The 22,172-nt window shown below is 37.6% G+C and overlaps 2 protein-coding genes and 1 pseudogene across 3 annotated transcripts; all 3 read left to right on the top strand.

Moving 5' to 3' along the window:
- The first annotated feature begins 2,456 nt into the window (after positions 1 to 2,456).
- On the top strand, positions 2,457 to 3,372 carry LOC122087668 (zinc finger protein ZAT12-like). Its single transcript, XM_042656865.1, has one exon. It carries the CDS (start codon positions 2,534 to 2,536, stop codon positions 3,146 to 3,148), a length of 615 nt encoding a protein of 204 aa, XP_042512799.1. The 5' UTR covers positions 2,457 to 2,533; the 3' UTR covers positions 3,149 to 3,372.
- A 1,394-nt stretch (positions 3,373 to 4,766) lies between these two features.
- Positions 4,767 to 5,296, top strand: LOC122086224 (annotated as a pseudogene).
- A 9,826-nt stretch (positions 5,297 to 15,122) lies between these two features.
- Positions 15,123 to 20,438, top strand: LOC122086186 (type I inositol polyphosphate 5-phosphatase 8). Of its 2 annotated transcripts, none has more exons than XM_042654914.1 (10): positions 15,123 to 15,392; positions 16,372 to 16,462; positions 16,583 to 16,667; positions 16,774 to 16,854; positions 16,961 to 17,156; positions 17,336 to 17,879; positions 17,981 to 18,192; positions 18,286 to 18,394; positions 18,494 to 18,651; positions 19,238 to 20,438. In XM_042654914.1, the coding sequence occupies exons 2-10, from the start codon at positions 16,433 to 16,435 to the stop codon at positions 19,539 to 19,541; spliced, it is 1,719 nt and encodes a 572-aa protein (XP_042510848.1). In that variant the 5' UTR covers positions 15,123 to 15,392; positions 16,372 to 16,432; the 3' UTR covers positions 19,542 to 20,438. The 2 variants fall into 2 exon arrangements, with proteins under 2 accessions (XP_042510848.1, XP_042510849.1); XM_042654915.1 differs by lacking the exon at positions 15,123 to 15,392 and adding an exon at positions 15,689 to 15,812.
- The last annotated feature ends 1,734 nt before the right edge of the window (positions 20,439 to 22,172 follow it).

The raw sequence follows: 22,172 nt of genomic DNA, 5'->3' as shown, positions 1-22,172 counted from the left end.
GAAAAGGATGTTGATGCTTGTCCAGTTAGACCAATTAATTATTTTCCCCTTTTTTTTTTCAACAAATTGAAGGTCCGTGCACATGATGTGGGTACTGGGCTGACGGTACGTAGTAGGTTGGACCAGCTGAACCAATTAAGGTAGCTACTCTCACATATGTGCTATATATATGGAGGATAATTGACTTCTAGATCAGGGCCGAGGGAGAGCCGGTCTGGTCGGTCCATTGGAAGTTTCTGATAACTAGAAAAAGTGGTTGATCGGCCACCGCCTCAGCATTGGGATGATCGGACTTAATTTTGTTCTTAATTGCACTTAAATAATAAATGGACATATACTCTCTTGTTCAAAGTTCAAACTTCTCAACTGATTAACAAACCCACAGTAATGAAGTTCACATCTTTTGCAGTTAGCAATGAATATCGGACTACTGAGAGCATCTAGGCATGTGTCCCAAGGGACTTCCAACTAGAGATGATTTACACACCGCACCTTTATATTACCTTTTTTTCTTTCTCTTAATTAATTTAATTCATTTTATATGGACAAGAAGAAGAAGAGGAGGAGGAAGAAGAGTACAGTATAAATATTTCACAAGCTCTTCTATGATTTTCTTAATTTTGTCAAATTTAAATTGTATTGATCATGGTCCATTTGATGCGGATGCAGATGAAAACATATGAAAGTTAATGCTTGCCCCATCATCCTTTGAGTCAGCATGTTCTATTATCGTTCGTTGATTCTGTAAAAACATTATTTATCATATATAATGATTTCGGATTGAGGGCTATGATCTCTATTATGGATTACTCAATTTTTCTTACTAAAAAAAATTAATTAATATATTTAGTGAGGATTTTGATGAATTTTTAAAGTGAGGACTTGAACAACTTATGATTGAGCGTTAGGGATCCTTATTCCTATATGCGTGGGAGCACTTCTCTGAGTTGATGAGTCCTAACTCTTTATTAATTGAATGTGTGAACACAACAAGTGGAAGAGACGAAGGCGACAACCGACAGCACAGCTTGCTCGCGTGTGTGTATGTTACACACTCAACTCCTCAACACGACACCTCCCACCGTGTAGACGCGAGATCGAGTAGTACTACACCATTTTTTCAATATTAATCACCTAATTAAGGAACGTGTGATCCACGTTTCAACTAGTCTCTCTCTCTCTCTCTCTCTCTCTCTCTCTCTCACATTCATTTTTTTCTCTGCACACTGCTCTCATGATGGATGAAAAACGATTCTCCACGTTTAAGGATATCTGACCTTTTGGATTAGCATATGAAAAAGATACAATAAAGGTGAAAGATTTACCAAAATAATAATAATAAAGAAAATAATAGAAATAAAAAGAGGGCATTAGAAATTGGATAGGATTTTTCTTGGCCTAGTCATAGGATCATTCTCTGCTCTTGGATTCTTAGGTTACCTTAATTCTAGAATTGCCCTCCAAACCCTGGGTAGATGGACTCTATGGAGAGGAGTCGGATCAGATTTAGATCATCATCAACGCATGGGATGCTAAGAATTCCCTAGTGAGACTTCTATAATACTCATGCTAGAGAGGATCCAACGGTTGACACATATGCTTTAGTATTGTAGCATACCCTATAATTCAACCTCCAGCACAGATGTCAACCCAAGGGGCCTAATTGAGAGATCACCATCACCCCTTTCGACACGGAAGAGAGGATTAGGAAAGTATTTCCACACCATCTACATGAGGATTTTCCTTTTTAGTAATTATCAAGAAGCAAACCAATCATACAACTATTAATACTTAAATTTTTTTTTTTTTTTTTTTTTTTTTGAAAGTACTTGAATAGATTTGACTAGTAGTAGTAAGAGCAATTACTTTCATCTTTTTTCTTTCTTCTCCTTCATCCTTAGTCTTAACGTCAATATATAATAAAATTAATCAATTCCTAACTCGAACTCACTCCCTCTTTCATACTTAATTTCCATGTATAACATAATATTTGCTAACTTCCAACAAAGAAACAAATCAGCAATATATATAATAATATTTTATATATCTGTCTTCTTCTAGATAACTCGGAAACTTCATAGGAAGGAAGACTCGCTCTTATTTCCTTAATTACATTCCATGTTAGCTTCCTACTCACGACTCGTTCCTATATTGGCTCAACTACGCTGTCACCCTTACGTGGCTGCACACACACGCCTACCTAAGATACTTACCCACCAATCCTAATTAAGAAACCTTAGAAAAAGGAATAGAATATAATATAATATATTTTAGAATAGAAACTCTCTTACTTGGATTTCCTTAATTCTCCTATTTAGATTTCATCTCTTACTTGGTTTCTACGAAATAAAAGGGTAATATCGTCATTAAGAAAAAAGGATAAAGATTAGTCATAGTCATACTTGGTCAGCTTGAACCTATAAAAACCCATCAAACTCTTTTAAATCTCTACATCAAAGTGAGTGAAATAAGATCCATTCCTTGAACAAGACTTAGAGAGAGAAACTTTTTCCTTGTTTTTTAGATATCAACCATGAAGAGAAGCAGAGGTGAAGGAGAGATAGAGAACATATCCATGGCCAATTGCTTGATGTTACTAGCTAGTGGAGGAGGAGGAAGAGTTGGAATTGAGTCTGAATCGGTGGCTAACTCGGCGGGTCGGAGATTTGAGTGCAAGACTTGTAATAGACAATTCCCGTCGTTCCAAGCGCTAGGAGGACATAGAGCAAGTCATAAGAAGCCGAGGATGATGGAACTTGGGATGGAAGGAGAGGATTCACATCAACAGTTACGACTTCAAAACACACCCACGAAGCCTAAGACGCATGAGTGTTCCATATGTGGTTTAGAGTTTGCGGTTGGGCAAGCTTTGGGTGGGCACATGAGACGACATAGAACCGCCTTGGCCGGAGGAGGAGGAAGAGGAGGTGGTGGTGGTAGCTTATCTCCACCGCCAACAGCACCACGACCACAACCGACTACGACGAAGACAACGACAACGACAACGACACAAGTGGCGGTGTTAAAGAAGTCACAGAGTAGAAGGGTTTTATGCTTAGATTTGAACTTGACACCTTACGAGAACGGAATTGGATTGGAGTTTCCGCTTGGGAAGATCTCATCGACCGTCCCGTCTGTGATTGCTTGATGATTCTCATGCCCCTCCTTCCTCCTCCACCATTTGCGGCGTTGCCTCGCACTCTCCGCCACGTTTTTCGTGGCGTTCTTCTTCTATTTAATTTAATTTAATTTTTTTTTTTACATATTTATTCATTTAATTTACATAACATAGACGTACACAGAGACGCCATATATAGACAGTTCGGTGGTGTACATATCGTGTTTAATGAGAATTTAATTCAGTTTTTCCTAGATTTTTATCAACTTTTGTTAGATCTTGAGCAGCTTTATGTGGTGAGAAGCATGATTCCGATACGGAGCCGCAATTTCAATTTTTCGGATTTCTTCAATCAACCGACTTACTATTCATGTTGTGATGAAACGGCCATGTGGCACCATTGGGTTTCCACCGGTCAATCCGTATATCCGCGTGCATGTAAGAATGCATAACAAAGTATTTATACGCATACGTGAACCCACATGACCTTTTTTTATCTCATCTAGTCTAGGATACCTCACAAAACCTTGACAAAGGGGTTTGGGTGGCACATAAATGGTATTGGGAAATAATGGGAGGGTATTATTGACTCCATATAATGTGAGGATGGTAATTATAGAGCTAGATAGGTGGCTGAATCCTATTCTATAAGTGAAGGAAAACTTTCACCGCTTTGAACGGTATTAAAATCATCAATTTTGTATAAGACGAAGGACTATAATCTAGAAAGAAAGGAGAAAATGAGAATGTGGAAATAACTGTGCTTTCAAAATTTCGATCATTTTTTTATAGTGCCTAAATGACACATGTATAGGTCTATTTACAACTATAACCTTCTTCTATAATTCTAAATTCTAAAAAGTTCTTTAAGTTAGGATAAAATAATTTAAAAATAAATTATCTTTATATTATTAGCCGAAAGGAATTTGTCCCAGAGTGTGCTCACTGCACTTGGACATAGGGGGGGCGAAACGAACGCCTTGCTTCCCACGAAAGTTGAAAATGCACACCTTGTTAATGCTTTCGTCTACACACCCTTTGGCCCCCATGCTGGTGTAGGGGCCACACTTTCGAACAAAGAATTCTGCCCTATATTATTATCAAAAATTGTCATTGTCCTTGCACTTTTTTCGATTCTATATGTGAAATTATAGGATTTTTTCCTTGATTGAAAAATATATATATATACTAAAAGGATAAAAGAGTAAGAGTACAAATTATTTGATATCTTAAGGGATGTTAATAAGAAATTAAACCCTCTTTTTTCATATATTTTGTAAATTTTAAATATGTTATAACCCAACAAAGTAAAGTGGCATGGATGATATATTCACAAAGTTTTAGTATCATTAAATAAAATATTATAAACATATACATTCAAACCTAAACATCCTTGCCATGGATCATAATCCTCTATGGGGCCATTTTTTGGCAGAGGTTGGCGGAGGCTGGCCGCGATGTCGACACGTGGTGGATGCCATATGTATGGTGGATCGGCACTTGTTCTAGTTTAAAATTTGGTTTTAAAATCAAACTGGGTCGACCAAAACCCAAGTAAAGGTTTTCGATCCTGGTTGGAGTTTCATATCTTCTCCTTCTTCCTCCTTTTCTCTCTTCTGTTCGATTCTTCTCCTCTTCCACTTTCTCATATACCAGTGTCACCTACACAATCATCAACAATAAGGATGACCAAAATTCCCCTCCGTCACCGGCCAAAACCACCGAGATTCCCATCGAGATCCATATTCCAATCGATGCCCATCTCCCGACCTCTCTCCGACCACTGGAATGGCAGCCTCCGTGAAGATACAATCGGCCTACCGAGCACACATGGTCTGGACACTCATAAAGAGGATCAGAGCCGTCAATTCGAAGGCGGACAGGTTGCAGAAGCTTATCCAACGACAAGAGACCGTTGATGCCATCCGGAGCGATGAACGGGAGAAGATGTGGATGAACGAGGCACTAATGGCTTTGCTATTGCGGCTTGATTCGGTGACGGGGATAAATCTGGAGGTATGTGAGCTGCGGAGAGTAGCGAGCTATTGGGTTTTGGGGTTGCAGGAGATCTTGAATGCAGTGGCGAAAGCCAGAGTTCCCAATGTTGATGGGTTCCTCACCAACTAGGATTAGATGATCGCAAATATAGAAGTCTTCTTCTTCTTCCAACCCTCTTAAGATGATTGCAGATATAGAAGTCTTCTTGTTCTTCTTCCAGCCCTCTCTTAAGGTATTTCGAAGAGAAGAGAGGAAGGAGGAGGGACAAGGAGAAGATATGAAACTCCAACTAGGATGATTGGTCGATCCGGTTCTAATTCAAAACCAAGTTTTAAACCGACATAGGTGTCGATCCACCATACATATGGCATCTGCCAAATGTCGACATCGCAGCTAGCATCCGCCAACATCAGCCAAAAATTGATGCCGTAGAGGATCTCGATCCAATTGCCATATCTACAATTAGAGCAACAATTACCATTAATTTACACATAAGATTCATGCCTTCTCTCTCTCTCTCTCTGATAAATCATGCCTTTTCTAATTATTATTATTATTATTTGGGTATAATTCTAATTATTTCATGAGAAGACATTTTAATAGTATCAATTATAAGCATTCCTATATCTTGTCCTTTTAACACAACCACTTCGCAAATCACTCCACCAATCCATTTATTAGGTTTTGTTGCAAAATCACATCCTCTACTGATTTGAAGTAAAAGATACAGATATCTGTACCATCTAACACAAAGCAACATTTTCTACTAAAATTCCATCCTCCATACAGTTCTGTGATGTAACAGTCCAATAACACCCCCCCCCCCACCCCACCCTACCCTGTCTTCTTTTCTTCTCTTTTCATGCTTGGTCCCCATTGTGATAGTAGTAGCTGTATACCTCTTTAAAATCACGTATCGATAACAGTAAAATGTGGGCCTGAAACTGGTCCACTTTTGAGCATTTCAACTTGTAGGGCCCAGCCCACGAACCTTAATTTTTTTTTTTTTGTTCAGCCTACTTCTGAGAACAATATTGCAGCCAGCCCGGCCCAAGGCCAACCAGCTTACACACCAAGCATCTGTTCCACTTGTATTGTTAATAAATTTGTATTAGCAAAGTGTACCAATTGGCAAAATAGAAGTTTGAAAATAATTGGGAGGGTAATTAAATTGAGCCCAGCAACCTTGTTTGTCTTGTAGAGCTGACCTAGGCTTTAATCCAGTGCCTAGTGCTGAGCCTTCTTGCAACTCCCAGCTTAATAGTATTTTTTTTTTGTGAAACACAAAATCCCAAGCTTTGTTCACTTAAAATTTCCTGGTCCACTGAACCCGGCCTGAGGCTTTCACTATACTTGTGGGCTCGCTCGCTTTGGCTCCAGACGTTTGGACTTTTCGTATCCTGAGCCCAGCCCAAGTATAGGTTAGAAAGTGTGGACTGATGGGGGACATTTATCAAACTGTCCTTTCTTATACAATTATATAGGCTATTGATATGTAGTAGCTTTGCAATAATAAATAATATAAAAAAAACGGTAAAGGGCATGGGATCTACACGTTGCAAGTTTATATTGGCATCTTACATGCAAATAACGGGATAAAATATTTTGGCAGGTCCTATTGGAGGGCCCACATTTGGGTGCCAATCGGTCAGGCCTATACCTTTGGACCTTGACCTACCTATTTAAGCAATAAGTCGGTCATGATCAATCTCATGTCGGGTTTGGTCAGGTTTTGGATTTTAATGAGATTCTCCTAATCGTGCTAATCAGGCTATAATCAGGCATTAAAGGGGGTTAATATACTAATAAAGTTTAAACGGAGCTTAAACGGTATCTAATTGTCTTAAATTTAAATTACTTTAATATTTTTATTAAATCATCAACAATTAAAAATATATTACATTTAATTACATTCAATAATTGATAAAAATATCAATATATAACTTATTCTATCAAAAAAAAAAAAAAAGACATATAAACGGTAAGGCTAAATGTATCAGGCCGAGTTGGACTTGTAAACCGATAGGCTAGGCACCTATCGGTCTTTCCCCTTACACCATATACTACATGTTAATAAATAGGCCGAGCCTAAATCTGTTACGTTTAATAATCGATGCAGACCCGATCGATCTTTAAACAATAAGACCCAATCGAATCGATGCGGGTTTCAGATTGACACCCTTAAACCCACATATTATAGAGAGAGAGAGAGAGAGAGAGAGAGAGAGAGAGAGAGAGAGAGAGAGAGAGAGAGAGAGAGAGAGAGAGAGGGCATTGAATACTGTTAAAACTTGGAATCTTTAGAGAAAGACCAAATTCAGATTGTCCATTCTCAAAAACTAGTGCCACTTGTTGTTCTCACAATTATTTCCAATATTCTCAACTTCTAATCGACTAAGATCGGAGGGATAGGGTCTTAGTTTGACTCTTTTGTGGTGGTTGTTTTGTTTCTCTTTCCAAAAATGTTAACATCAATGGCATTAAACGGTACCAAACTCTATCTCCTCCCACATTATATGTATACACTAACTAATCACAAACTATATAATTCCAAAACTAAACCAGAAAGTCTTGAGTCAAACCTAAAGAAAACATAAATTGATCTCAAGAATCAAATTAACTATAATTTTAGAGTAGAAAAAAAAAAACTCCATTTGGATACCAAAGGAGGTCTTTTTGTGGTATTCTATTATGTGGAAGATAAGAATCTATCCGCTGGTAGAAAAGTGGAAGAAGAAGATCCCGGCTGATAAGGGAAAGATCTACAAACCAGTCCAAACTTTGAAATTATTAATTTCTTGTTGCCTAACAAAAGGACATGAAGAAAGTAGTTTTGTTACTTACGTGTCAAATGGTCTCCTACCCTCCCATGCATGTTCTTTCTTATTTTCTTTTCTACGTATATATCGTATGTTGTTGGGTGATAATACACAAAACTAACAAACTCGCATCAAGTATGAGTAATCTCGGGTAATGACTTATGAATACTTGAACATCCTCCTTTTAACCAAAAATCAAAATTTTATGATGCAAAAGTCTTTTCTAAGATTATAACTTCAATGAGTCACGTACCATCCAACCGATATGAGAGTAAAACTCTCAATCTTCAATCATAAAACTACACTCATTGTATCAAATGTTGGTCCCAAGTCATAACTAAGTAAAAGTCTTCATTATTAGATGTGATGGACATGGCACGTTAGTGTCATCCCCAAACCTGGGACTTTTGTAAGGCATGGGTACTTTTCAGTCATTATCCTAAGACCTAAGTGATCATAACTGTAATTCTCAAAACCTCTTTTGGGCAGTTTTGCCATCTTCTCCAATCGTTCCAAGCTTGATCTGATATTATACCTAACACACCAATCATTTCACTAATTATAACCAAATTTTAAAAAATAAATAAATTAAATTATTTCATTGATAACAATAGGATGTGAGATAGTATTGTGAAAATTTCAGTTTCCGCTACTTGTTATTTGTTGATTATGAAAACAGAAAAAAAAAAAAAAAAAAAGAATTTATGTGGTTCGACAACACACCTAAATATCTATGAGACATGGATAGATCAATTTGATATATTCTACTTCAAATAATTACAAGTAATTTATATATAAAGTATCTCATCGACCTCCTCACCTCTCTCCCTAGGTATTGTCATGATGCAATCCAATACAACTCAAGATTATTTGATCCTTCAAGTAGAGAAACGGTTAATATTCTGCTTTTTTTTTTTTTTTTTTTTTGTTGGTCATGCCGAAGGTGGAGAAGCTTCCTATTTCTTAGCTATTTATGTATTTAATCTAAGAATATCTATATATTAATATGTATACTTTGCTAAGTTATAGCAAAAAAAAAAATCATCAATTTTTCTTATAGGAAGGTATGGTGATTGCGGACCTTCTAGCATAGCCTTCGAGATTCTTCTATTCATATTTATTAAGTACGATATGCATCTATGTAACACAATCAATTTTTAGTAGTGAATGTTGAGTAGATGATCATATTATAGGTAGTTTGATGTATGCATCATGTGAATGTTTATATATGTGGGGGAAATAATTTAACTTAATGTCATTGCTTAGGCAAATAGGAAAAGAGTTCTAATTAAATTTTGTCTTAAGCATTTGAAACGAGAATTTCCTAATTAACTTAGTTATTTTTTAGACTTAACTTTATATGTAGATGCCTCCCCTAATAAAAATAGCTAAAACAAAAAACGTGCACACAGATGATTCCAAGGGCTAAACAAACAGGGATTAATGGTCCAGCCAAACATCTCCATGAATGGACTTAGTCTTCTTGATTATGACCAATAATTTTATTAATTAAACAAGTATTGCGCTTGTCAAAAAAGGCGATAGGGGAAAATGATTGAATCGCCTTCCGAAGCGTGTCATTAGAACAAAATTTGCCTTAATTAATTATTGATTGATATGGTGATGGATATATAATTAATCACTTTTGGGAAAACCTAAATCCATATTAGAGTGATGATGACAGCAAATCTTACAAAGGAGTCATCAAGATATAAGTTTCTTTGTACAAATTTGAAAGAAGAATAAAGTTTTTCTAATTAAAAAAATTTAATGGATGACGCAGCCTAAAGCATCTGCCAAGTAGAAAGTGCCTTATGTAGATATGTTTCATTTTCTTCCATAACCTTATATCAATCCCTTGAAGCTATGTGTTATCAGGTGAAATATGAAGGTAGCCAGGTAGTGAGGCAGGTTTGATCAATATAGTATGTTGTATTGAGCAATGGAGATTCAACACCTACGCGAATCCTTACTGGAGGAAGACTATTGCACCTCATCCTTAGCACTTACCCATCATCCATGGCAGTCAACCTATACTGTGTTACTGCTTAATAAGGGGTTCCTCTCTATGTTTATCTTATTTGATGCCACATGATTGGGACACCTTCATTCTAATAATCTCTATCTAATACAAATCAACATATTAGTCATAGAATCACCATCAACCTCATATAATAATCTTTGGCTTAAATCATGGTTTACCATGCGTACTCTCTCTCTCTCTCTCTCTCTCTCTCCCCCCCCCCCTCCCTGACTGCTCATGATAATGGTCAATTAATTAAGACACCACCACTTATTGGGTACTTGGGTTATCAATGAGAATGTGATTAGTTTTTATTTTTAGTGGGGTTTTCCAGGTCAAAAGACTCCAAAGCTTCAAACAATAATAGCCATCTTTTTCATTTTTTGTTTTAGTTAATTTCCAAACATATTCCCATTGTGTATTGGAACAACTCTTTCTTAATCACTATCAGATTTCCTCTTATTATATATTCTTAAAGACTTAAACCTACAAGAATAATGAGAGAATGAGGGTCCAACCAAAAACCCATATTTTGGGTTTTGGAGGTTGGAACAACCCTTTCATTCTCTTTCATAGTTTGTTAATAATTACTTGTAAGTTGTAACCTTTTATCTGAGTCTTTAATCCAAGTAGAATAATAAGAATATGAGCCCATGTTCATTCTGCTCAAAACATGCACAGAAGTTGCAGTTTCTTTTTAGGAGAAAGCAGCTTGAGTGTATTTCTTTTTAGGGTCATTTGAGTTATGAGAATAATTCAAAGTTAAGTGAGTGATTGATAGTAAACAAGAGTTAGTTGAGATGAGGAATGTGTCTCAATTTTGGGGTTTTCATAAATCCTGTTCTACATGAACATGATATGATTCTCTCTGGTAATTATAATATTAATGCATGTTTTGGCTTACAATATGTGGCAACATTATCTAATTGATGGATGAAGAGATTATAGAGATCTCTAATAAGGTATATTTCTATATTGATTAGCCTGTAGAATGGATTTTGGATTATGATTCACTAAGGATATTGGGTTTCGTGCATGGGTGTGGTAATGTGGTTCTATTATAAATATTTCTTTTTAATACTCAATTGGTTCTTAATATCTTTTAATATTTAAATTTTGAACATCCCAATACTACCGTAGGATAATTGTTTTTGGATTATGATTCATGTAAGATAATGGGATTCAAATCAATTTTTTAAAGTTTTTATGAGATCATGCATGAGTGGTCTGGTTTATGTGTTGCGGATATGATGTCTTGTATTCTAGGGATATATGGGTATTTTAGTAAATTACTTGTATTTTTTACATTTTTTTTTTTTTTTTGTTACAATCTGAGTTATGGGATGTTAAGACTATAGTTAATTAAAATGCGTTTTTAATATATTGTTTTGTAGTTTCTTATTTTTTCCAATTTTTGGCATAATCCCAATTATACGCTAATAAAGACCAAATTAAATGCATTTGCCATTTTTTTAACTAGAAAACTGCAATTTTTAGAAAATCTATTTTTATTTTCAAAAAATTAGTTTAATATCATAAATACTTAAACCCAAATATAAAATATTAATATTTACTTAAGATTCTTTCTTATTGGTCATCATCAAAGTGACAAATAATTTGTAATTTTATTTTTTGCCATTCTAGTATGATACATAATTTTCTTTTTCTAATGAAGATAATAATGTCATTTCACATCTACACTACAAAAATGCAAGACAATGACATAATGATATGCCATTTTTCAATTATTTTTGTCAAATATTCCCGATCTTAAAGAACTTTTGGAATATGACGAGGATTAAAATAATGTGATAAGTTCTAAATACACCTATATAGAAATGTCATTTTCACTCCCTTATTTATATAGAGATGCACCTCTCTCATTTTTTTAAAATGTAAACTTCACATACTTAAGTAATCATTGTATGAATATTTGAAAGTGATATGACAACAGCACCCATGCCTAGCTAATTAGAACAAAGAGGGTGAGACATAATTCGTATACAAGGGAGTAGAGTGTCAGGAAGAGAAAGAACGTGAGAATATATATAATACCATCATTATTGGGTTAGAGGGACCAATTTTATTGAAAATAAAATAAAATTTCATTTACTAAGGTGTAAAGAAATGTCTTAAATAAATTCTTTGATCTATTGGGTTTTTTATGAGTTGGGTGGTAGAGTTATTTATGTAAAGTGACAAGAAAACATGGAGTCCACGTCCAAGAGATCAGAGTTGAGATTTTCTCAGTATTGTATCTAAATTTATTGTTTTTTTTTTTTATTTTCTAACTAATTAATACCACCCTAAGATCTTGACTTTTATTTTTCTACTATTCATCTATGTGGTAGTTCAACCTATTCTTTCTTTTGATAAGCTTTAATTACAAGTCAAACAAAACCTAATTGAAATATATATTTTGTTATTAAAGGTATCTCTCTTCTCATTTCATAATTAAATTCCATTCCACTTCATTTACTGAAAAAAATATTATATTTTGGATTTACTTCTAATTATATACCTTATTAATACTTCAAATCCAATTTAAATAACCTTAATAAGGAATTATATGTACATTACATGCAAGTAATACGTGTACCATTTTATTTCAGAAATGGGAAATGGATTAGTGTGATCTTTAAACAATATTTATGGGATCCATGGAGCCAATGGTAGACTAACAGTTGGCACACTGTGATAGGGCCAGCCATGCAATAATAATACTCTGTAAGGGATGAGTGAGTCAGTGACCAATGGGCGTCAACGTACAGAAAAGATATAGTCAATTAGGAGACATGCATGTACGTGTCACTGGCTTTGGTTCCCAAGTCATGGTACCCTTATATGGCCACCCACCTACCAGCACCACAGTAGAAGAGAGGAGGAGGAGGAGACTCAGGCTCTCTGGCTAGCTTTGCTCGCCACGCCTCACATTTGCACAGTATAGCGTATGGGCACCTCAACTTCGTGTTCAAGGTCGTTGATACATGACTTCATCAACATACGTTTATGTTTGACCCCTTGCTTGCCCATGGCCAGGCAAGGGCTAGGGGCCAATGCCCACAGGCCACGATCGATGACTCATGAGTCATCTTGATAGCCGATATACGCATGGAGCATATCAACTAGGTGTTGAGTCTGAAGGAAGGGAGACCATTTCAATGTTAGTGTTAATGTTAATGGGGGGCCAAGTGGCCAATAACTCAATCCACTGATGATGCTGATGACTGAAACTCAAGTTCTAGCTAAATTAATCCCCATTAACATAAATGATTAGGGTTTTAATGAAATTTGTCAAGTGTTCTTTGGCTTACATTTGTCACGTCTTGTTTCTATAAATGCGTCTCTATGTTACCATTTAGAATGTTTAAAGAGGTATTTGTCGAAAAGAAAAGAGAGAGAGAGAAAAAAAAAAAAAAAGATACGTGGATGGCCATGAAACAATCACTATTCAACATCAATTATTGATTAATTATATAGATTTAACTTAGAAAGACTCCACTAAACCATGGAGCTTTGGAGATGGAATCTAGATCAGGACCACAAAACCAATCGAAACGACCTAAAATCAGTCTCTTAACTCCTGAAGGCTAGAGCCAATAGAAAAGAATTGATCATTGCTTTCAAACTTTTGCTAATCTATCAACTGAATGGCCTTAATTAATCACAAAATTTTGCTTCACCAACATTGAGGTTCAACACCTTGTCCTAGATTTCATAAACCAGTGCAGGGTTTTAAAATATCTCAAAAATACATCCAAACTGCTTTTCACTCTTCGAACCCTCAACTAAAGGTGTAACAGAGAGAAAATAATTTGACTATTACCTTATTTGTAACCAAAGAAATGAAATAATTCACTCCCTTTCTACATTTTTTTATTTTTGAGTTATTACCTATCACTCATCAGCCATTTATAAAATCACATTTTGTATTAGAAGTACTTGGTATTCAATGAATAAAATGACGGCTGACAGCTGACTGTTGAAAGCACCAATTTTTCATATTTCCAACCCCCACCCACCCCGAATCTCCTGTTGGCTTTGGGCAACCCGAGAGGGAAGTGGTACCCCGGGAGGGAAGTGGCCCAAGTGGGGGACCGCCGCTTTCGGCTTTCTCTTTCTCTGATTGGATATTCGGAGCACCCACCACATCTGCACCCGCAAGGCCGCAACAGTCATAACTAACCCACCCCCCCCCCCTCCTCTTCACCCCAATAACAACTTTAAAAAATTAAAATTAAAATTAAAAATAAAAAATAAAAAATATTCCCAACTCCCATTCTCATCGGAGGCTTACAAGGCAATGTCCTCCTCTACTCTACTGACTCTACTCTCTAGCTAGGAGTAAGAAAGCTAGAATAGGCTACTTCGATACTTCCTATGCCCATCACTATCTTAAAATCAGTCCTACAATGAGAACGATGGATTCCAATCCAACGATAAAAGAATGGATCAAAATCCTCTGTTTTTCTCATCCCTGTTTTTCCTTGTTTTGCTACCTGCAGAACACGACACGTGGACAATAGAGGATCCAACGGTCAAGGTTGGGTGAGGATTATTACATCCGGTGCGTTGGTCTTAAAGTTGTCCACATATCGTGTTCTGCAGGTAACAAAACAAGAAAACACAGGGATGAAAAAAACAGATGATTATTTTCCTAAAAGAATCTGATCTGATTCGATTTCCTGATTGATTCCTCATAAATATTGCATGCATTTGGAGTTTATTGTCGTTTCAGGTGAGTACTAGAAACACCCCCAGCCCCAGGCCACAGGCCCCCAAAAAGTTGAGTGAGACTGAGAGTGTGGCCTTATGCGTTTATGGAGGGACAATTAAACGATTTCACAATGGGACATAAAAAAGAGTAAACAGAAAGGTGTGTTTGGTTGGTAATTGGTACAGGTGCCCCTCTACATCTTTACCAAGTACCAAAAGCAATTGATTTTGACTTGCTTTTAAAATACTTGAGAGTCACATGAGGGGACCGCAACTCACTCTTTTGCTATGATGATGTGACCAAACACTCCCCTTCTCTGTCTCTCTCTCTCTCTCTCTCTCTCTCTCTCTCTACTAAATGGGAGTAGCTCTTCTCTCCTCTAAACAACTGTTTGTTCGATCATTGACGTTATAAAAGGAGAATGAGCATTCCCTTCTATATAAAAAACCAGACTCACAACAACTACTCATAATTCATAAACGGAAACAAAGGGCGAACCAGAGATAGAGAGAGAGAGATTCTGGGAGCATTCTCTTTCTTCTACAGCTTCTCTGTGTCGCGCATTGGCAAGGCATGCTCTTCCTGAATGATAAGGAAAGGACGATAGCGCCGATCAAAGAACTGAAAAGCAACCCTTTTTATTTGCTCTCTTTTGAGACCAACCTTCTTTCGACTTCTCACATCAAAGTGGACAGCCGTTCTGCATCTTCAATTCTTGTAAGTGTTTTTTTTATTCTTGTTCTTTGCTTTCTTCCTTCTATTCTGGCTTTCTTTGGTATCAGAAAAGATCCTTTTTGACCAGATTTGTTTCCCTTTCTCTCTTTAGATTTTCTTTGTCATCTCTCTGTTTCAGTCTCATTGCTCCTTGATTTCTGAGCTTCGCACTCATTATATACTGCTTTCCGCAGACCCAGAAACGGTGATTCTGCTTCTGCTTTGGTTTCTTCTCTTCTATTTCCTGCATTTGGGATCGCCATTGAGCAATCCTTCTGCCCTGTTCTACTTCTTCTTGATCATTATGAATACATCAAGATCTAGAAACATTTTCAAATAATTCATTTCCTTTTCGATTCGAAGTCACCAAGATTTCCGTTCCCTTTCGGCTGGGTTTTCCATATTTAGATCTTGAACAGTAAAGTAATCTTATGTTTCCTTTTTTTTTTTTTATCCGCCTCCCTTATTTATTCCGGATCTGTTATAATTCTGTTTTGATAGCTTAGAACACGATGCTTGCTTCTGCTACGAAAGATAATTTGAATAATATAACTTTCATCACCGCAGAAAAAACCCAGATAACCATCAATCTTAAAAGTTCAAATGCTTTTCTTTCTCTTTAGTCTTTATCATATCCTTCTTCTTTTACTCTGTTCTACTCTCTGTAAAGAAATGGCGCAAGCGATTAAAGAAACATTATTGAAGCCAAGTACGAATCGTTCCTTTTCTCTCCAATGGTATTTATTATATTCTGCTCTGTATATCTCTCCATGTATTTCTTTCTTAGGATCCTTCGTCGGGAGCTGTCTCCTGATCTACTGCATCCACTTGCTCTCTGTTTCAAATTTTGCTATACTTATTCAAACGGGGTAAAGGAGGAAAACATCTTTATCTATTAATAAATTATGTTAGTAAACTAAACATAGATACCGACATCAAATAAACGGAATAAGAAACATTAAGCTTTGTTCGTGTCTTACAGGAAGATCTTCCGTTCTTCTTCTTCTGGACTCGGTTTAGTTCAGAGATTCAAAGGTAAAGCAATGGGAACAGAGTATGCCAAGAACAAGAAGGTGAGAAACCCATTACCCATTCGTATCCGATTCCTATCCAACTTTTTTTTGTTTTTTTTTGGGGTTGGTTTCTTCATCGATTTAGGATTTGAAAACTGAAATCCCATTCGTTTGTTGCAGTTTTATTGGCCGAAAATAGTCGTCAGGAAATGGCTAAATATAAAGACCAGAGCCGATGAGTTTCATTCCGATTATGCTATCAGAGGTAAGATTTGATTTTGGTTTGGATTTCCCCATCACCTTACGTTTCTGAGGATTTCTTCTATAGAGATTCTTATTTCTGGGTTTTCTGCTTCTTCTACCAACTGCAGCGGCGACTTTGGGTTCGTGTGACCGGAGGAGGAGCTGCTCCGACGAAGACAGCTATTGCATCCTACCCCATGAATACTTAGGTAAGAGAAAATTGAAAGTGAAGCTGCTCAGCATGGAATTTCATGTTTACTTATTATTTATTGACTTAGTCCTGAATCTCTTGGTGGATCATGGCGATCATTTTAGATCATGGTTGGTGCAAGGAGGGAACTGAACGCACTAAGAGGCCAAGATTCGAATCCGATGCTTCAGATTCTGCAGAGACTCTAAACCTTAAGATGTTCGTGGGGACATGGAATGTAGGAGGGAAGGCACCTCACGAGGGCTTGAACTTAGGCGAATCCTTGAACTCACCTACACCTGCTGACATTTACGTTCTTGGGTAAGTTCCTCTTTGTCTCTTACCGACCCACCATTTCTTCTCCCAAGTCGCCATTAAAGTTCAGATTTGAGAACTTGAATTACTAATTTACCCTGATTTGGGTTTTAAAGCTCGTATCTTTCTTTAGTTAAAACTCATTATCATTTGTACCTGTTACGTTTCGATGAATGAATCATCAGGTTTCAGGAAATCGTCCCTTTAAACGCAGGGAATGTATTAGGGGCGGAGGACGAGGCTCCAGCTGCTAGATGGCTTTCCCTAATTCGCCAAGCTTTGAACAAAAGCAGCGAGAAGGGGACCCAGGTTGGCCAAAATTGCACAAGTGCCACTTCCAGTGACGGTACCAATTCCGGCAACAGGATCAGCATTTCGGATCAAATTTTGAGTCCCTTAAGCGAGGAGGAGGAGGAGGAGGAGGAAGAAGAGGATTTCTTCAGAAGAAGTTCAAGTTCGTATCAGAGTTGTAGTAGTAATTGTAATTGTAACGAGGGCGACGAAGGCTTGCGGAGCCCACCAGGTTCGTTGAGAAGACAGAGCAGCCGCAGCGATAGAGATAGGGATATAAATAGGAATGGAACGGGAAGTCGTTATTGCTTAGCGGCAAGCAAGCAGATGGTGGGGTTATTCCTATGCGTGTGGGTGCGGGCTGATCTGAACCGGCAAATCAGCAATTTGAAGGTCTCTTGCGTCGGGAGAGGAATCATGGGTTATCTGGGAAATAAGGTTAGCCTCCACCTACAACCAATCAATTGATGTGGATGTTTCAATTTCCTGTTACATTAGCAGTTTAGTATGTAATTTTGATCATTTTCTTCTTCAATTAGGGCTCAATATCCATCAGTATGACCCTGCACCAGACGACCTTCTGCTTTGTCTGTACCCACTTGACGTCAGGGGAGAAAGAAGGAGACGAAGTGCGTAGGAATTTCGACGTGATGGAGATACTCAAGAAGACGAGATTCCCTCACTCTCACTCTCATGGAGTGGCAGGACTAGGAAAGGGGTTCTCCTCCCCTGATACCATCATGGCCCATGAGTAAGTCACCATGATATCTTTTTATTCTTAACTTAATATATAGCTCATCTTCTTCTTCCCATCTAATCTGGTATTGTGGAAACGGATGTGCAGTAAGATCGTTTGGCTTGGGGATCTAAATTACCGTCTCTCATCCAGCAATGGCGACACTTATAAACTGTTGCAGAGGAATGACTGGAAATCACTCCTTGAGAGAGATCAGGTGAGACAAGAGTTAATTGATTGGTGCCTAATGTTTGTTTATAGATTACTTAATCGTTTCTGAAATTAATGTTCTTCTTGTTCTTGAATGGATGAGCAGCTACAGATAGAACAGAAAGCAGGACGAGTGTTTCAAGGTTGGGAAGAAGGGAAGATAGAATTCGCTCCTACCTACAAGTACCTGCCTAACTCTAACTGCTACGTTGCCCAGTCATCCTCTACTGTATCCTCTAAAGAGAAACGTCGCACACCTGCCTGGTAAAGTTTTTCTTATCCTTCTTTAACCCTTTTATTAATTTTGTCTCCTTCATTATGTCGATGAGAGTGAGACCATGAGCGATGAGAGAGAATGAGACCATGAGCGATGAGAGAGGATAATTACTTCTGAGACCCTCTTTGATTAAATATAAAATGAGAATAGGCTTTGGACGGTGTGGCTAACATGTACGACCGGCCAATCAAAGTTTAGTAGGCCTTAAAGAGATTCTTGTATGGTGATTACTTTAGTAATATAGTACTATCACATAATTAAAAAATAAATTAATTAATTAGGATTTGTGGCCCCTATATGCCCTATAATATATAGTCCCACTTCCTAGTGCAGTGTACTTGTTAATTGTGTATTAGTGCAAACCCCATGTGATATTAGTGTACTTGTTAATTGTATATTGGTTATAACCTTTCCTACACGCCCTGCCATGTGTACATCCTGATGTGTTTATTGTGATATTGGGACTAGCCACATGTCAAAAAAGATGAGCCCATCTTATTTGCCATGTGGCAGTTTATTATATTGTATTTGTGTTTGGTCATAAACTAATGGTGGTGGGGGTTGTGTACACAGGTGCGATAGAATTCTATGGAGAGGGGAAGGGGTGAAGCAGATGTGGTATGGGAGGGGTGAGTCCAGGTTCTCAGACCACAGGCCCGTTAACTCTCTCTTCTCTGTAGGGTTGGTGGCCGTTGCCAACGACAAGTCCAAGTGCCAGAATCTTCCTCCTCCTTGCTCTTCTTCATCCTCGTCGCGCAGCAGCAACAACAGTAACGCCAAGCCCATGTCAGCGTCGCGTGTGGCCAGGAGGGTACAGGCCGAAGAACTCCTAGTAACGAGGGCAAATAGCTGCTTTGAGAGTGTCTCCAGGTACTGAAGTACACGTCCGGGAGGCCGCAACATTTTTGTAAACTTTTCACTGTCAGAGTGATTCAGACCAATGATGAATTGGGGGGTCCAAGTCTCCATGGCCCTACACTACTTAGCTTGAGTTCCTTTTTTAACCAACAACTTCTTTTTGCCGCGTATGAAGAGCAGCATAACACGCGCAACAGAGCTACTAGGTAGGCGTGCTTCTTTGATGGTTGGTCTTCCCACCTGGCCCTGTGGAATTAATTACTGGGGGGCCCTGGCTAATGTCTGGCAACCAACTCTGCAATTTTGGTATATGTATATAGTTTAGTAATTATATAGATAGTAGCAGGCGTGAACGAATATATAGCTTAGAGAAGAGGCACATAAACTATTTTCGGAAGTGATGATGATGAGTTGGGAAGTCAGAACGAACCTTATTGAAGGCTTGAGGGTATCGAGAGCAGAGACATGATGGGCCTCTGACTCTGAGTAAAGCATGGGAGTGAATGATGCCTACACTTATATCATCTCCTCATCTCTTGGGGCTGAGAACTTTATTATATCGATGGGTTGATTCCCTAGTGGGATGGAGTGCTTATTATCAGAGCTATTTGAAGAGCTATAAAGCAAGTGGCAGTCGAATCCTGACTCCTAAGTTCGGGAGGAGGATATTGGAGATAGCTGCGTAAACTCTTGAGAGATGGTGTTTGGGGTATGGGTTTTTTGGTTGGTCTGTGCATGTCTTAGATTTTACACCCTTCCCCTAGCCACACCCCACCGGAAAAAACAAAAAAAAAAAAAAATTGTCTTTCCTGAGTGAACATATTTAGGATGTTTCTGGATGGTACTTCCTAGTCTGGGAAGATTTTGTTTTAACCACGATTGGTGAAAATAAAAAGATTTAATTTTTTTTCCATATAACATGTTTTTTTTCTTCAACAAGGATAAATATTGTCATTTTACATATTTATTCAAAAATAGAATAATATAATTTCACATGCATTCAAAAAGCTTGTGACAATGACTGGTCTATAAAGAGAATACAAGTACAAGAAATCAGTTAGGGGCACAAGGGTAAATTTAAACAGTCTTCATCCACTCCCTTTGTTACCCAAAAAAATTCCTCTCCTCTCCAACCCAATACTCATTCCGAGAGGAAGAAAATCTTGGGACCTATATCTAGTAATTTCATCCCCAAATTCTTACCTTATGCACCGTCTGTTATGGTAGGTGTAAATTAATCATATCTAGATCAAATATTTTTTGAAAAGAAGTCAAAAATCGAAGGAACCTATTTCAATACATTCAGTGTAGAGGTATTGATGAAAATAGAATGTGGGTTTGACAAAGAATTAGAACAAATCCTGATGGGCAGCCTCAAGTTGCAAGAAAATATCTTTTGATACAAGATAGAGAGCTACCAGATCTCCCAATGCGAGAGCTAGACCTGCTTCTCTGATCGACTTTGAACTTCTTAAAATCCAATTGATTATTTCAACGTTTTTGCGACAGTTGCATCAAACCCAATGACATTGGCAGCAACCAAATTAGTTAATAATTTGGGAGGAGGAGAAGGGGGATGGGAACTCAAAGACAAATGTTAACATGCATGTATATTCCACAACTCAATATAAGATTCAATATACTCTTGGAGTGATGCATGTCTAATTGAAATCTCTTTTTTACTCCAGATTTAAGCACTCTAAGGAATATGACAAGGATCATTAAAAGTAAGGTTACATTTTATAAATGCACCTACAGAGCCACAGAGGTGTCTCCCTTTAAATTAATATAACTTTTATACAAACTCCATGCATGTATAAACCTTTGCTACTACCACTTGTTTTATTGCTCCATTACCCACATCACCATCAGTGTGGCATGCTGGCTCCCTCCTCCCCCTCCATCCCCACTCACTAGCATTGTGGGGAACCCTTCCCTTTAACCATTATAATTTTATGTAAAAGTAAGATGCAACAAAATTCTTGTAATCCAAATGAAAACTAGGGCCAGTGGTGTATTGAACATGAGATGTACTTGAATAGTGGAGGGCAGCAGATCTTTAACGCAGCCCAATAGAAAGGCTTTAAAGAGTGTCAATTTGTCGGCTGAGTCCGGATTTAGTTGAGTTGAGTCGTTCTTCAATCTCAACTGGGCTAAAAAGAAGCCCGTGCAATAAGATGAACCAATGGGCCCTTCACTCATGGGCCCTTGTACTGCACTGCCAATCGGTGCGATAGACATGATCCTCCTACACTAATGTGGTGTCACGGTAAACATAAAAGGTTTTGGGGGACACCCTTATAAGGTAAGGTGAAGAGTTGCCCTTTGCCTTAAGGGTTAGTAATAAAAATTCTACATATACAATGGATGAATAGGGAAAGGCGAGTAAGCATGATTGGTGATATTTCAAACTATAAATTTTTTTTTTTTTTTTTTTGGTAAGGATATTTCAAACTATAATTAGTGATGATAAAATGTCATGGATGGCCTTTGTGTTAGGTTAATAAGCCATCATGGACTATGGCCCATAGTTGACTAGAGGGGTTAGGCCCAAATTTAAAATTAAAAATAGAAATCAAACCAGGTGAATCAGCCTACTCGAATCTAAATCAGCTAAGCCCGATTCCGAGTCCACCAATCTGTATTGGCT

The sequence above is a fragment of the Macadamia integrifolia genome, chromosome 8 (assembly GCF_013358625.1).
Source record: "Macadamia integrifolia cultivar HAES 741 chromosome 8, SCU_Mint_v3, whole genome shotgun sequence".
NCBI classification, from domain to species: Eukaryota; Viridiplantae; Streptophyta; class Magnoliopsida; order Proteales; family Proteaceae; genus Macadamia; species Macadamia integrifolia.
The sequence above is the reverse complement of the archived record's forward strand: the minus strand, read 5'-3'. Positions and strand labels throughout refer to the sequence as shown.

Bases quoted from the DNA above. Each gene is read 5' to 3' on its own strand.
- LOC122087668 (XM_042656865.1), top strand. From the start codon at position 2,534: ATGAAGAGAAGCAGAGGTGAAGGAGAGATAGAGAACATATCCATGGCC.
- LOC122086186 (XM_042654914.1), top strand. From the start codon at position 16,433: ATGGGAACAGAGTATGCCAAGAACAAGAAG. The intron at 16,463-16,582 runs GTGAGAAACCCA...CGTTTGTTGCAG, and splicing joins AGTATGCCAAGAACAAGAAG to TTTTATTGGCCGAAAATAGT. The intron at 17,880-17,980 runs GTTAGCCTCCAC...TTCTTCAATTAG, and splicing joins TGGGTTATCTGGGAAATAAG to GGCTCAATATCCATCAGTAT.